The 17,093-nt window shown below is 36.2% G+C and overlaps 1 protein-coding gene across 9 annotated transcripts in view; it reads left to right on the forward strand.

Moving 5' to 3' along the window:
* Positions 1–17,093, forward strand: part of ADGRB3 (adhesion G protein-coupled receptor B3) — a 445,229-nt gene that overhangs the window by 384,739 nt on the left and 43,397 nt on the right. For all 9 annotated transcript variants that reach the window (XM_064412314.1, XM_064412319.1, XM_064412311.1 and 6 more), the window contains one exon: positions 16,713–16,863. In XM_064412314.1, the coding sequence (XP_064268384.1) occupies positions 16,713–16,863 (151 nt within the window). The remainder of the gene's footprint in view (positions 1–16,712; positions 16,864–17,093) is intronic.

Raw genomic sequence — 17,093 nt, forward strand, 5'->3', positions numbered from 1 at the left:
TTGCACAGATCACTGTCTAGCCCATTGTTTCATGTGTAGAAATAAAGACACAACTCCTTTCTAGTGATCAAACTGAAATTTTCCAACACCAGAAATAACAGTCAAAACAAATCTCTTGGGCAGACAGTATGGACAACCGCTGTGGATCAGGGGGAGCTTTGCACTCAAACCTATCTGTACCTAGCAGGAGTTCTAACCCAGGCCCAGCTGTGAGGGTCAGATGAGCCTTGAAAACCTCCCATCACCAGACTTCAACCCCACAGGCAAAGGGGATGAAATATCTGCCAGTATTATGGCTTTGGAATTTCCTATGGTGAACAATCCCTTTGCCAGTACAAAAAGGCACAGAGAGAGCAAAGATCTGGCCCATTTAATTTCAGTTGCCCTAGGAAGATTACTTCTTCAAAATTTATGACCATGTTTTGGCAGATATAATTCCATTAATTCTAGTGGCTTTGTTAAGACATCATAACACATTTCTCAGATCCTTCACCTCTGGAGAAAGTGATGTATAAATATGCCTGTCATATCAATTTCAAAACAGGAGCTAGAAAATGGGGTTACAACAAGGTGAAACAGTCCAATGGCTGGGATAAACTAAACAAGTGCAAGGCTCACTTGGTCCTTATATTTTCAACTCAAAAAAGTAAACCAAACCCCAAAATATAAGCACATACAGTTTTTCATTTTAAAAGAAGAGAATTTATAGAATTTTCAGGAAGCTCCTATAAAACAAAATAGCTATAAAAAGCAAAATTTCTTGGCCTGTCTTCTGTTACTAGGCTTTGAATCAAGTAATTGAACCCAAATTTTCAGATAGCCATACAAATTCAAAATAAACTCTGAGATCCTTCATTGGCTTCTTACTTTGCCTTTTTATGACTCTGGGCATCTTCCTGAGGTGATCTACTTCAGTCAGAATAGCAGAAGGCAAAAGGACAACATAAACAATACATGAAGCTATTTTTATGGTGTCTGAATCGGTCTCTATGGCAACATTTTTTAACCTATTTCGATTTTTTTTTTCAATCTCTGTCTCTCTTCCCCTTCTTGCATTATTCTGTTGAGTGACAAATAGTGATAGAAAGATAAACACAATGTCCACATACAAACACCTGTTGAGTTTGGAAGAATAGACACTTGTTTGCTTTGTATTTGACCTTTAGCTTAACAGATATTTCAAAGATCCCCTAAACTTCTTTCCTGTCCTTTGAGAAAAAATTACTATAAAAAAAAAAGAAGATACATTCAACTTGCAATCCAATTATTCCAAACATGCACAGACATAAAAATTTTTGAGTTTGTGTTTGAAGAGGGTGGTGTGTGTGTCATCATCACTGTTTTTTAGTTGAGGGAGACAAATACAGGCAGGAAAATAAAATAGTTTTCCAAGGTCATCCAAGCAGCTAGCAGTTTCACTTACTGTAGTAGCAGATTTACACATTCTCAGTACATTAACAAGTGTTTTCTGATATTACACTTTATACCTAAGCTCTCCTTATTTGGCAGGTTTATATATCTGGCTCACTATATTCTCGCCTGTCCCTTCTGCTGTTGTATGAAAAATGCCCACAAACAAGCAGGAAATAGGACTATACCCTGAGAACTGCTAAAATTACTGCCTCAAAAGGCTGGTAAATTCACAGAGAAAAAGATATCTTTATTAAAGTGCAGGAACTTTGTTTTTGAAAATCCTATTTAGCTATAATAAATGAAAGTTTCATGTAAGAATAGTAGGTCTGAAATGTATGTTTTTTATTGGAGGAAAAAAAGCTTAAACTGAAGAGTGCTGGCTGTAATGATGTGGGATGATAGTCCTGTGCAGTATTGGGGTGAAAGTGGCTGGTGCTGGTCTGGGCTACCTGCAGAAGCGTTTTACTGAGGATCTGGACCTTGGTGAAACAGAGAGCAGAGGAGTGCTTATTTTCACTGTGGAGATGAAAGGGATTTTCTTCACACTGGAAGAATACTTATGCCTCATGAAGTGACCTGGTTTTTAAAATTGTCTGGTATAATTTTGCTACCTGCCAGCTTTTGAATGTAAGAACAGCAGTATCAGCTCAGCTCGGTGATCTGCCTTATGCACTGTGCTGTCTGCATTAACCAGACATACAGGAAAGACTACAGAAAGTGAGCATGAATGATCCTATCTCTGATATCACTTCATGACTTTTGCAGTCAGCAATTTAAAGATTTTCTGAGCCAGGACTCTATCCAAAGCATCCATCAGTCAGGCTATTCTCTAATCCACTTTAAACTCATTTATCACTTTGGCTACCTTCAAATCCTAAAGCAATGATTCCACATTTCAATTTTTGTTGTGTATCAATGACATAAAAATAAAATAATAGGTTGAGCATCCTAGTTCTAACACTTAAAATTTTATTTGAATGCAAATTACATTATTTGTATCCTGAGTAGAGTTGTTTGTCTTTACAGTCATTCACAATAACTGGAAGTAAATTTTAAAAAGCACCACAGATGAGACTGATTCATGTGTATCCAACACTCAGACAAAATTGCAGATGATCGGCTGCATCCTGTTGGCTGTTATGCTTCATGCAAAACCCAAAGTGCTGTGATACAAGCCAAAGTGTCATCATTTCAGCTTCATCAGAATGTGCTTATATTTTTAAGCACCAGCAATTTTCTTACAAATACTATAAACTCTGCAATTTATTTAATTGAAAATTTAATATTAGATAGTTTTTTTATTTAGAATAAGAAACTCTAACAGGAAGTTTTGAAATGTATTGGTGGCAGTTTACTGAGATCAATTGAATAATTAAAATGGGTGTTCTCACCAGAAAAGTTGGGTTTTTTTTAAAAGAGAATGTCAATAATATCAATCAGTCCTTTCGTACCACATATAGACAGCAAGCTGTCTTACAATTGGCCAACTAAATGTGGAATAAAATTGTAAAAAAATAGTTTAAAAAATAGTTTAATTGCTAAAATTAGCAAAGTTATTTACCGGAGAGGAAAAAAAAAAAAGCCACTAAATAGCCACTTTATCTGGATGAAGTTTATTCAACAGTAGTTCTAAAGTAATTAGTAGCAAGCACTTACCATAAAGCTGTCACAGCATTGCCACCTTTGAGGGCTGAAAACAATTTATCTTTAGAAACTACATTGCTAACATGAATTGAGAAGGTAATATTAATGAAGGAAAGAATGAGGAAATAGCAGCACACTTAAAGCTGACTAGAACTAAAATCAATGACAAGAGGCAGCCAGACACACATGAGTAATTTATTAAGCAGTGATAGATTTGGGTAAGTAACACTGCAAAATCAGTCCTTCAGATATGTGGAGTGGAGACAAATTGGCAGTTTTGTGAACTGAGCAATTCTGTTTGCCCTTTGACTAATATGTAAAACTGGAGTTCAAGAAATGCACTTGCTCTTTTCCTACCTGACTTTCACTGATGTATTTATGTCAAAAGGTAAATTAAATACCCTGGGGTAAAGACACTACTAGAACTAAACTTCTGTCAAGGCATTGCCCTGAGTGATTATGTTATTGGCAATGATGTTTATCAGGTGTCCTGGAGTGCTGGGTCCTGCACCAACACAGAAGGAGAGCACCAGGGCCTCCTCTCTCAAGGAGACTGCAGCCTGACTCGGGCACAGAGCATATACAGTTCACAACACTGAAGTGAAAGAAATAAAAGTGTAGGCTTGTGTAAGTCCATCCTCTCTGGTAATACATATGTTCATTCACACAGTGATCTTATACACATTATTAGAGACTACAAATCACCTTCTTATAAAACATTAATATCTTCTCTGTGTGTGTAAGTGGCCACTATTCTGCTGAATGGAGCAGGAGATTAAATAACTCAAATAACTGTGGGAATCTCAGGCCATCTTCTTTCATGTGATACAAGAACAAAATACCTTTTAAACAAATGTTCATAATGGGGAATTTGTACACTGCCTGCTTCCTATTGTCACTGCTTAGATGTCCACTGCTCAGAAATTTATGCTGGATTTAATTTTTATTAAATTGATCCTGTACTTACTGGTTTCCTCCTGCTTCCTGAAATATGGAGACACTGACAGTCTTTTATTGCAGTAGGCATCTTTAATGGCAAGCTCTTCAAATTCCTTGGAAAGCATTATCTAAGAGCACAGATAATGCCCTCCTGAAGAAAGCTGTCATGTTGCTAGGCACTAGTTCTCTGTAGATCATCTTGCTCAAATCTCTATGCACTCTCTCCACAAAATTTTTCCTTCCTCATTTGGAAACCTCTTTTGTTCCCAGCAGGAAGCTCATGTTCTTAGACTCCCTGGGAGTTAAACAAAAGTGAAACCAGTAGATATGAGTCCTTGCAGAGAGCTTTGGGTCCTCACAAGGCTCCTCACAGTGACTTCCATAGGGAGAATGTATTTAGAACATATAGGAGAAAGAACTTTCTTCCTGCTGGTATCTATGAGGAGCCAGTGCTATCCTGAAAGTAATGATGGCCCAGATTCCTCCTCCAGATTGCGCTGACATATTACCTTACATCATAGGTACAGGCTAACCCAGCTAAGCCTTTTCTGTGGCTCTGTGAGAAGAAGCAGAGGGAAGTGGAATACAGGCATGAAAGCCAGAGCCAATAAAAAGACTGCTATTTCCCTTATTCAAGAAACCTGGCTTGAAGTAATATGATAGAGGAGCTTTGATTAGTTACAACTTCTGCTGCACATAAGTGTTCTACAAAACCATTTAATTCTTTGTTCCTTAAAAACAACCAGATTGTCATAATGTTCTTCTTTAATAATCACAATGTTACAAATTTTTAAAATCATGCTAAAGGAATCACTGTGAAAGTTTCCCCACTGCTTTTTCATAAATATTAAATCTTTTATCCTACTGGTTTAACATAGCAGATAAAGAGAATTGAATGAATGTGATGCCACACAGAATTTCCTCCTTTCTGGAAGACAATGCTAAGGTATTAACAGCATAAATGGTTTCACTTTTTATAAGAAAAAAGATTCTTGACATTTTTCTTTCTTGTGCAAGCAATGAATAGAAGCTAATGTCAAAATATTAGCTGACTTTTCAACCTATTTTTCACCTTCCCATTCTTTATCAAAGTTCCAAATACATGTGTGGTCACAGTCTCTCCTCTCTGGTTGTGGATACTATTGCTTTTATCTTTCAACTTCTATTAATTATCTAATTTTATTCCAGTAGCCATGGTAAAAAATGACAAGAAACTGCCTCCTTTGATTTTCTCAGTGTGCATAGGTATTCATAGCTCTACAATTTTCCATCAATGTGAAAATCCCTGATTTCATTAATATCATTAGAAACACTTGATTATTCAATGTTTTCCCTCTTCTATATTTAGAGGGACTCTAACTTTATAACCTATTTTTAGCTATGTTTTGTATTAAATAAAACCCTCGATTAGGAATTTCTTTCTTCCAGATGCAATTTAATCCTGAGGATGTGGCAGCTTCATTGCCATTATATATATCTCTGCATGAACAAAAAATGGATGGTCTCCAAAACAACCCATAGCTATGCATTAAAGACATTAGAAATTAATATCATTACCATAAGAGGAATTAATATGATTCATGCTGCTATTGTATAATAAGTGTGTATTGACACTGCCAATTCCCCAAAATGGAGATTCTGTTCTTTCCCCTCACTCTGCATTCACTCTCACATACACAGGTTGACAGGATCTGATACAGAGCTGTAAAGCAGTCTCCTCAGTCTTCTGTCCGCTGAAAATATTGTTTTGCAATGCATTATCCATCCAAAGGTCACTCTACCTCCACTTGTTTCTCTAGTGTGATAATGTGCTGTGATTTTAAAGCTACAGGGAAAGAATATATGTTTCTGAAAAAATTATTAAAATTGGGTTTTCAATTAAAAGAAACAATAGCAATTGTTGAACTACATATATACATGTATGTATCCTATTAACAACTTTCAGAAGCATTTGTGTTATTTTTTTTTAAGTGCCTGTTTGTATGTATATGTCTACACATTCTATGAACACATTCAAAAGCATGTGTTGCCCTTTGCTCATAAGGGTGTGTGGGGACACATGCACATACGCACTGCATTTGGGTTCTTTTTTAGGTTTCTGTACTGGGTTTGGCTGAGATGGAGCTGAATTTCCTCACAGAATCCTGTATGGTATTGTGGTTTGGATTTCTGAATAAAAAGAGTGTTGCTAACACACTGATGTTTTAGCTGTTGCTGAGCAGTGGTTACACAGCATCAAGACCTTTGCTGTTTCCCAGCTGCCCTGGCAGTGAGTTGGCTGAGGTGGACAAGAATTTGAAAGGAGGGAACAGAGCCAGGACATCTGACCCCAAAGGACCAAGGGTTATCCCTTACTGTATGATAACATGCTCAGCAATACAACCAGCACTGGTCTTCTAAAGGTGGCTGTTGCTTGGAGACTGGCTGGGCAACAGTCTGCTGGTGGGAGGTGGTGAGTGACTGCTTTTGCATCACTTGGTGCAGGCTTTTTTTCCCCTTCACTTATTAAACCATCTTTATCTCGACCCACAGGTTTTTCTCACTTTTGCTGTTCTGATTCTCTTCCCCATGTTGCTGGGGGAGTGATCAAATGACTGGGTAGGTGCTTAGCTGCTGGCCCAGGTCAGCCCACCACATTTGCTCCAGCCCACTGCATGTTTTACTGGGTAAGAGAACAAAGTCAAACTGTTCTACATGCCTCTGTAGGTGGGCATGACCCCAAGCACTGGCATGAAGTCATCCATACTCTGGAATAATTAGCATGCCTCCTGGCATGATTTTGTCCCACACTATCTAGCATTATCCCAGTCAATTCCCCAAGCTTGGGATAGTTGGAACTGGCAAGAGACCAGCTTGGATATGGCCACCTTATTTTGGAGTAGAAAGAAATTTACTAACATAGACATTTTCTGTACCATTCCAGCTGCCTGCAGAACGAGTGAATGCTTTCTTACCCATTTTGTTATCAAGTACAAATAGATGCAACCATAGCATATCTTTTAAAATTTTGCTTTATCTGTTATTTTTGAAAAATAAACAGAATTTATCCAAGTAAGTAATCCAAAGAAGACTTTGGATTGCCATAATAGTGTAGATACTGTCTCCATTTCCTGAATTCTTTCTTTTTTGGACTTAAAATGCTTCTTTCAAAAATACTATTTCTTACTGTGGAATACAAGCATCCTAAAAGACATTGTCCTTGGAAGAAAACTGGGCATGCTTGAAATTGAGGATGGATGTTCTTAGGGGCAAAAACAAACAAACAAAAAGAACACCAAAAAAAAAAAAAAAAAGGGAAAAAAAAAACAGAAAAAGAATGAAGGTAGGTGACCAATGGCACTGTTGTAACAGCATTGCAAAGCTATTGCTTCAATTGGTTTCAGTCAATCATGTAAAGGGATGAAACTCTTACAAATATGCAGAGAAGGAATCTTTGCTGACACCAGTATCCCAGACAGGAAGATGGACTGTTTTCATATGGCAGGATTATAATCATCACAGTCAGACTAACTGAAAGACAACTGCAGGCTTTGTTGTTGAACTTCTCATTCTAGGCATCATTTTGATTGCCGAGGAAACTCCCTAAAATTACAGCAATTTTATTGTTAGCAAATAACATCAAAATCTAAAATAGAGCAAACAGATGATCTGATTTAAAAGTAGAGATACTCAAGTGATAACAACATTTCTTTTACAAGAATGTGTTGCACTGGGGGGCAACACAAGGCAGTATTTTCTGCCTACCTAATGGCGGCTTTTCTTGGTAATTTGCTTCACCAGGATATCAGTTTGCACTGGCTGCATTTGGATTCTCCTGTAGGAATCTGAAGTCTCACATATCAGTATCCATTCCACTGCCCTCTTATGTTATGCCATCTTTTCAAGGAAGCTCCTCAAATTTCTTGCCTTTGTCTGCCTGGACACCTCCTCCTCTTTTTCTCAGAACTCTGTAGGGAGATCCCTCTCAACTGTGCTCTGAACCACTCTTTTCTTTGCTGACATTGCTGACTCATGTATAACCCTTGTGCTTAGCTCAGCCACCTCTTCATCACCAATCCTGGCTCATTGCCTCTAGCTACTCACACAGCCCCCATCATGATATTTTAAATAAATTAAAGTTGGGAAGACCCAGGACCTTTGGAATATGGGTTGCTCATCACGCTAATTGACTACTGGCTCTTGTATTCTCTAATCTCCAAACAGGGATAGCCATATAGCTAATGCAAACAAATATTTATTATTTCTTAATATAACTTGCAAAAACCCAAAGAGGGGTTTAAAAAGCTGAATGTCTTTACCTAGTAAGCTGAAATGATTACATAGCACATTATATGTTACAGTGAAACAGATTTTTCTTCACTGTTAACGTAGTTGTCTCATTATTCTCTCTTCAAATCTGCCAAGAGCATTTCTCTTCATTTAAGAGAGCACACTACACATTCCATATTTTAAAATTAAAGAAATATGGAATTTTCAGAGCCTAAAAACAGTTCCTGAGAAACAACTGTCCTGAAAACAAAAGTGTGATAACATCAATGAAGCTTTTTTATTACTGATCCATAACCTATACATTAATTTGCATAGTTCCCAAGTAGGTAGAAGTCTTTCTGACAGCCCAGTAGAAGCATTCTGACAGCCAGCATGCATTCTCTTTTCTCTTCTGAGTCACTAGTTCCCTAGTTGCAGAGACTTTTCAGGCCAAACTGTGCATGAATCTGTATGAATCCAGTTCCTTCTATTCACACTGCAACTTCAGTTCTGCTTCTATATTGCTGTTACCCACAATGATATACAGGAACTTAATTTTTCAATGGTTTTCAGAGACCAGGTTGATTTTTCTTGCCCATCAATTCAAAAAACAAATCCATATTTTATCCACAAATCTACATTTTATCCTTCTTTGAATAATAATTCTTTCAGACTTAGTAATGCAAAACCTCACAAAGCTATTTTTATAGAGCAATTTTTCAAGATACCATAAATTTCAATTTAATTTCTTTAATTCTCATTCCTCAATAGCTCAGTAATGAAGTTGTTTCAAGAAAGCACACCAGTGATTTCCACTTTTTTTACCCAACCTCAGCATCATCACTTTGAGTTCAAAATAGTCTTTAAAAACAAACTACAAACAAACAAACAAAAACAAAACAAAACAAAAAAAAAAAAACCCACCACCTAGAAAAAGAAAAAAAGAAGACAATTAGAAAAGGAAGCATCATTATTAGGCATCTCTGGAAGCATCATTGTTACAGCACTGTGGTAGCAATTTGAGACTAATTAGACAGGAAAGAATTGAAAACAAAATATAAATTTATTTTATGCTTTAGAGTTTTAAAGGGCTTCTTATTTTCTTTTATATCTTTCTGTAAACCTCTTGTTCTGAGCTTCACAAACTTCAAAACACACTTATTTGAGGTCACAGTTAAAATATTGAGTATTTTGTCCTGGCAGAGCTGACGTTTACTTTGTGTTTAACATCAAAGCCAACACAAAGCATTCATGATGTGAAGTAGGCCATATTCACTTACCAAAAAAAAATGCTCATCCAATACTTTGTAAACATTTAAAGCACTTAAGATAAGAAGTGAGCTCACAAGCCTCTGCTCAAGCACATTTCATCCCTTATTCTATAGGTGTAACACCCAGTATAAAGCCCACTTAAATTAGTGGGAGTCTTTCCACTGACTGCAAACAAGTAGAGGATCCTATTCCTTAATTTCCTGCCTGCCCAGAAAAATACACATCTCCGCAGCACAAAGGCAGAAGGGGAAGAGATTGTGTTGCCAGGTTTTGTAATCGAAGAAATTAAATTGCCTCTGAGTAACCTGTTCTGTGATACTGCTTGTGCAGAACTCATTTGCTTAAATATAACCTGGCAATAACAATCCAAACCAGGCAGAGGACTAAAATGAGTACGAGTGTAAGGAAATTGTATGAGAATTGTCTTCCACCTGGTTTTCAATTTACTGTAGGCATGTCACCAAGAAAGCAATTCTGAGTTACACAATACAAGCCTGAGCTTTGTACTGACAATCTCTAGAGAATGCTGCAAACAACATGGAATGAATTTTACTGTCTTGTAAATTAGTCATAGCCCAGCATAATATGAATTATCCAGCAGGACATCTTGTCTCTGTCCCTCCTAGTCACCAAAATGAGACACAAATATTTCTGTAGCTTGGCAAATTAGCACAAGACAGCTTCCATCCCTTACACTTGAGCCCTCCAGGCCAGGGGGACATTGAGTCCAAGCTGACCATCAGGAAGGGTTCCTGGCCCAGGCTCTCTTTCAGTCGCTGTGTGGGCCAGGGCTGGGAGAACAATTTTTGGCCCAGGTCAAAACTATGCCAAGGAATTTACTAACAATTTATGCACATCCTGTGCATAAAGGATATCTTTGCAGTTACTAGTGTAAACATTCTGCCACATGACGCAGTGAGAAAGGTTTGCACATACAGCTAGAAAATTTAATAAATTCTTTTTCACCCCAAAAGACTGGAGACTGTCTCTTCACATCCAGTTGATAGAATTATTTTATAGTATTTGTATTATAAAAACTGGAGAAGAATAATGGCTAGCAGAGGAATTATTTTGAATAAAACCCAGCAGTTCTCCATAGACGTAACATGCTGCACTACAACTATGCTGCGCAAAATTTAAATGCAGAGGGTGTTGATATGAGTGGTAGAGGTGACAGCTATCAAGGGAGAACTTTGAAGAAAAGTAACTCCAAAGGGAAGAAGTTAAAAAGAAGGCTCCGTAGACTTCTAGTGGATCACATATAAACAGCACTTCTATTGAACTCTGCACTTGGGAAAAATAGCAGACATTCTGACTAGTCTTCATAAGTAAGTGTGAAAAGAGATTGTAAATTCTTTACTCATAGAGGGGTGATTTTTAGAAATACTTTCAAGGTACGTCTTGGTAAAAGAGGAGCAGGAACTGAATTTCTTAGTAAAATCTGAAGAAACTTTAGGAGAAAATAGTAAAAAGGATATCAAAAGTGTATGTGGAAAGCACAAATGCAGAGAAAAATTACAATTTGACATGTATGTTTACTTCCAGTTACACTCATACTGTTGCAGTAAGATACTCTGGTTGTATTGTCAGATAAAAGGGCATATTCCAGAAGAGAAGAAAAACCTTAAATCAAAGCTGAACAAATTATATTGCACCCTAGGACTGAGCACATGAAATGGTCCCAAAGTTTAGCAACTGTTGTGATAATTTGCATATGATACCAAAAAGAAAAGAAAAATAAAATTTGATATTGAGAACATTTGCTGTGAGATTGCCATGCTGTTGATAAAGATGGGAGCATAATTGTAAAATAAATCAAAGGAACTGCAGAAAGAGCTGGGTCATTTGCAGCCAGCTTATATGCTATTTATCAGAACCTAGAAAGGCATCTTTCTTGTTGTGGGTAAACAAAATGATTGAGTAGAAGGACAAAAAAATTGAGTGTCCTTAGTTATCACTCATTGTCTTTGTAAGGCAGATCACCTAATTGCTTAAAGATTACTGCTGTTGCACTGCAAAAACAGCTTGCTTTAAAAATCCAAGTAAAGGCTCCCATTCATGTTGTCTTGTACTGCACATAGAATCCTTCTGTATAATAATTAACTGTGCATATCTCATCACACAAATGCAAGCCAAGTAATAATTATTCCGGGCTATCATGTCAGATATCAGAACAAAATGTAGTGAAGTTAAACCACTTGAGTCTTTAACTGCTAATGACACCAGAAAACACTTTTAGAAGATCCCTAAGTTTTCCTTTGTGTTAATTAAAAGAAACAGTTTCATAGATGTTGGTTGAAAACACAAATAACATTATTTCTGAACAATTATCTCTACTATATTGCTATTTTCAATATCAGTATATCAAATTTCCTGAGTTCTTTGCTTGAACAAGTGGTGCTAGCAGCACAGTCTGTCAAAAGAAAGGAACATGGGATTTTTAAATGGAATCTTCAAAGCTTTGTGGTGTCAGCAACATTAATGATCCTGGAAGAGAAACCTGAAACACTTCAGCTATGATTTCTCAGACATTTAAGATCCTAAGAGTTTCAAATATGTTTGCAACTGAAGAAACAGCCTCTCTTGCCATATTTTTTCTCATTGCAAATATGTCTCTCTTCCAGAAAACCACTCCTGAAAAGAAAGTTCTTACTTCTTTGTCCCACAGTCTCTGAATGTCCATCTATTTTAACGTCACTTTGCTCTATAAATCGGTATTTAATCTATCATTCAATATAATCGGACCAATACAGTGTGTCCCTCTATTTTGGCAGTCTGCTACACCTGAGACAAAGACACTGTATTGCCCAAATCAGTCTAAAAATAGGTGATAATAAAAAAATCAAATTCAGAATAATAAGCAGTATCTTATTTTATGAATTTACATTTTTGATGTAAAAAAGGGAAAGATCCACTGTTTGAGAGTAGATGGCTTAAGACTGACTAAAAGAAAATAAAATATACAAATTTTGTCACAGAATTACTTTTCTGATTTTTACTGTGTCCTTTGCATTATCTTTGTTTTGTTTGCTCTTTGTTTCATTTATTCATTATTCTGGTCTTTAGGTGCTTTTTGTGAACTCAGTGCATGATCAGAACATCATAAGAATAGCACCCATTTAATTTCTCTCCTTAGGCTTATCTCTGCAGAGAGAAGTCAAAGGCAAGATTCCAATCTCAAAGAAATTTTATTTTTCAAATGCTTTTCTATTACCTCTTGTTTCTGCTTCTTAAATAATCTGAGTGAATTTTAGCCATGTTCATTTTGCTACCACCAATATAGATTTCATTTTTCATGTTCATCTTCAAATAGCTTTGATTTTTATACTGTTTATCAGAATCCAGAGAGAGTCAACAAGTTTGTTGAGGGAAAAAAAGCCAGTTTCATGGCCAGAAAACAAATCAGGTGTTCTTACTTAACCCTCTTTGTCTTTGTGTGAAAGGTCTATAGCAGAAGACACTGCTATTAAACAAACAAACAAACAAACAAACAAACAAACAAACAAACACACACATATTTTCCCATTTAAAAATACCATTGTTCTTTAAAAAAAAAAACAACCCAAAACACAACAGCCATATGCTCAAAGAATGTTGATAAATTCTTATTTTGACGTACATTTATGACCTACTTTTTCAGGTCATAAAAATTGATGTATTCTCTACTTCACTCATTATTATATAAAAATATTAATCATTAGAAAATGTAGCTTTCAATTTCCATTGGTTTTTAGTTTTCTCATCTGTGCTTCAGTACACTCATTTGGAGTAGTTGTCTTACAAGTATGAGAGAAGGAAATAATTGTATGCCTGATGTGTGTTCTTGCTTTCAATAGTGTATTGTTTATTAAAAAGGGATGAATGGTCTTAGATATTCCATGTAGCTTAACACCTGAGACTCAATTAAAGTCCATGAAACCATTCATTCTGAGGACAGAAAAGCTCCTTCCCCTCTCTTATAAGTAAATATGAGGTGCCAAGAACAAAAGCAATGGGAGGAATGGGAGGGTTAGAGTAAAAGTTTACTTAATTTCAGAAGCGTGAAGAAATAATGAATAAATTAAATTCAAATTAATTTTGCTGCAGGTTGACAGATCCTCAGCACAGGTAATTAATTCAGTGAGTTTTAATAAACTAGAATTTGAAGGAAATGAGAAACATCTCCTCCTAAAGCAATGGGGAAGATGTGTACCACAATCTGTTGGTACAGGCAGGCTGACACACTGCAGCTTTGTGAGTGATGGGCCACAAGGTTTGAGTGCTGCTGCTGCATGTACAGGAAGGTGAGGGGAGGTGGTGGTCCTTGGCCAAGGAAGAAGAGGAGAGAAATTGGCACTAGTCCATAACTTGGTGAGAAAGAAAAAATGCTAATGTATACTTTCTAAAATCAGACATATTCAATGGCTCATTTAATAACAACCTTTGGTGAAAATGAATTTTTTTTTCTATTTGGAAATTGACTTCCTAGATGCATTGCTTTCCCAGACAGAACTGCATTGTTTCCTCATTTATTTATCAGAGGGGAAGAATAAGGAAGTACATAAAAGCCAGATTTCCAGTGGAGTATTGGACAACTGTGCTGAGCCGGTGGCTGTGCCTGGGAGGGGGCAGTTCTGTTTGCCAGGACTGCTCCTCTTGCAGAGAGGGAAGCTGAGTTCACTGCAAGCACTGCCTGCACATGAACCTGTCATCACAATCCCACAGCAGTTGTTTGGTGATGTTTGCAGGCTGATTTGCATATTTCTGATGGCATGTGATGCAAATACACTGTTATATCAGTGGGACAGACTTGTTCATTGTTGTTCGTTAAAGACCTGTCTGCTGCTCAGAAGAGTTAGATATAATCAGCACTCATATATTCCAGCTAGAGCACAGATCACTTCTCATAAAACTTGGTTCTGTCTTCTCATTTTCTGCTCAGCATTATCATTAACATTTTCATCACAGTTCTTTCTTCTACAGTAGCGATGTCCACATTTGTCTCAGATTATCATCACCTTCTCTTTTTTTCAAAATAGAGGATAAATTATTAATTAAATCCTACAGTGGACACTCAAGTCAACCATAAAAGTTAGCAGTGTTTTTACCAAAAATATCAGGATTGTTTGTATTTGCGTTATTTATAAGGGAAATAGTATATTCACCTTTTTTTTTTCAGGGTGTGTTTTTACCTATGCAGTTCCTCCATAAAAGATTCTGTACTTTTCCTCAAAAGTAATTTTGTTGTCAAATTCCTGCTCTAAGAGAACTCTCTAGCTTTTGCAAAAACATTGATAGGAAAGCAAATTAAAATTGCATAGTAGGAATTCATAACATATGAACCAGCTCTTTAAAGAAAGGACATTTATTAATTTTCTACTGTATTTATTGTGTGTTTCACTGCAGAACTTTCATTTTAAATAAGTGGCGTTTGGGGTATTTTTTTCATTTACAGGAAATACAGATATTAATCAGACTTCAACTGGATAGATTTTATGAATCCATATACCATAGGGACATCTAAACATAAGAATTAATGCCAAAGCCTAGGATGGAATACCTGCTGCCTTTTCAGGATCTGTTGTTTTTTTCCAGATTATCTTACTTGTTGGTTTTTTGGTTGTTTTTGTTGTTGTTGTTGTTGTTGTTGTTTTGTTTTGTTTTGTTGTTTGTTTTTTTTTAATTAACAACAGTTTTCTTATATATATAATTATACAATTATATATAAGATATATATATATATATATATCTTTCCTCTAGATTTAAATAGGCAATTTGACTCAGGGTTTGAAGACAAAGTGTTTGTCACATCTGTAAATTCAAAGCAAGAAAGCATTACATTTTTACTCTTGAAGTGCATAATTTTTTGAAAGTTCAGAGGCTGATGTCAGCTAATGCTAATGTCAGCTGATATCAGCTAATTATTTAAGACAGCTATTGGAGTTAACCTTCACAACTGATTTCAGATAAGAATTTGGAAAAATTAACATCACAGAAAATTCAACCCAAAACTTCCAATATTGGAAAGTAATTAAGAATGTAAAAAGAACTAAAAAGCATGGATGGTGTAATACATGGGTGTCATATATGTCATATCCTTCCTGTCAGCCTTGAATCAGCAATATATGCAAGCATCTATATATAAGTAGGAATGTGCATATTATCTCCCTAAAGAATTTGCTCAGCTGGGATTTTAGTAAAAGCTCTTGACTAGCCTTAATACAAGGCTAAGCGTAAGGGAGGCATTAGATGTGTATGATGCATAAAGAAATAATCATAAAGTAATGTCTACATCTTTCCTTTTTTCATTAATTTACCTCATTGATGTTGGGGATGTGAACTGTTCTTCCTTTTAATCTTAACATAATTTTGGCTCTTTAAATTGTGCTAAGGATAAATTGTGCTAGTGATATTCTCAGCATTTCTGGTGTGGTCTTGGTTCTGGGGTACAATTCAGACTGCATTTTATAGCCTGCTGCTGGCATTTTAAGCAACACAGTGGAGCACAGATCATTTATGCCAAGAAGCTCATTTACGCAAGCTACAATGTCAAGTTTAATTAAGGGCTACAGTGACAAAAGAAAGCCAATTGCAAGTGCTCAAAATACTTTTCAGATGATAAATGACTGATACCCATAAAAACAATATCCAGGGCAATTGTTAAGGTTATGATACTTAAATCTGCCTAAAAAATATCTGAAGCAGTATATTCCAATAGGTTAACATTCTATAAAATTTGACTTTAAAAAATAAAAAAAAACAACTTTAAATTTTATAATTAGGGTCGTTCTTCATGGAGGGAAATAAAATGTAACTGGTAATTAGGAGCATTTATACCCCCACATTTTCTTTGTTCAGCTCTATGTGATTTTATAATCAGTAATTTTCTAACTGGCTTACCGGAATGGCTTTATGATGGTCCCTGGTCAAAGTAAATGTGTAGAAAAAAAGCTGCTGGCATGATTTATTTTGTGTTTTTGTCCCTGCTCAGAACACTCAGTGTTTAGGAAAACAAGTCAAAACCTCTTCTGCCTAATCCCCATCAACATTTCTGTCTCTTTCTCTTGCTCTTTGTGGCAACACATCAAAAAGGGAGAAAAGGGAGAGTTGATGCTAAGGATAAAGGTCAAGATGATAGAATATGACAACTCTTTGAATTGAAAACAGAAATGAGTGTCCCTAAGTATTCAGCATGAGCTTCTCTTTGCTCCCTGCAGGGCATCTGCACCACAACCACCGCATTTTTACACTTCTTCTTCTTAGCTTCATTCTGTTGGGTTTTGACAGAAGCGTGGCAGTCATATATGGCTGTTACTGGAAAAATTAGGACACGACTCATAAGGAAGCGTTTCCTGTGCCTTGGATGGGGTAAGTCAGTAAAATTAATTTCCTAAGAATCATTGGAATGAAACATTTAATGTAGTGGCAATGTCAAGAATATAATAATTTTCTTCAGTAAAACTGAAAGATTGTAGACAGCGTGTAACTAAAAGAAAACTGGGTTAGAAGCCTCTCCACTGTATGTCAAGCTCAAGGTATGCTGATGTATATTGTAGCATTCTTTTCTAAATATGTTTTAACAAAATTTTAGAAGATTT

The sequence above is a fragment of the Passer domesticus genome, chromosome 3 (genome assembly GCF_036417665.1).
Source record: "Passer domesticus isolate bPasDom1 chromosome 3, bPasDom1.hap1, whole genome shotgun sequence".
Taxonomy (NCBI): Eukaryota; Metazoa; Chordata; class Aves; order Passeriformes; family Passeridae; genus Passer; species Passer domesticus.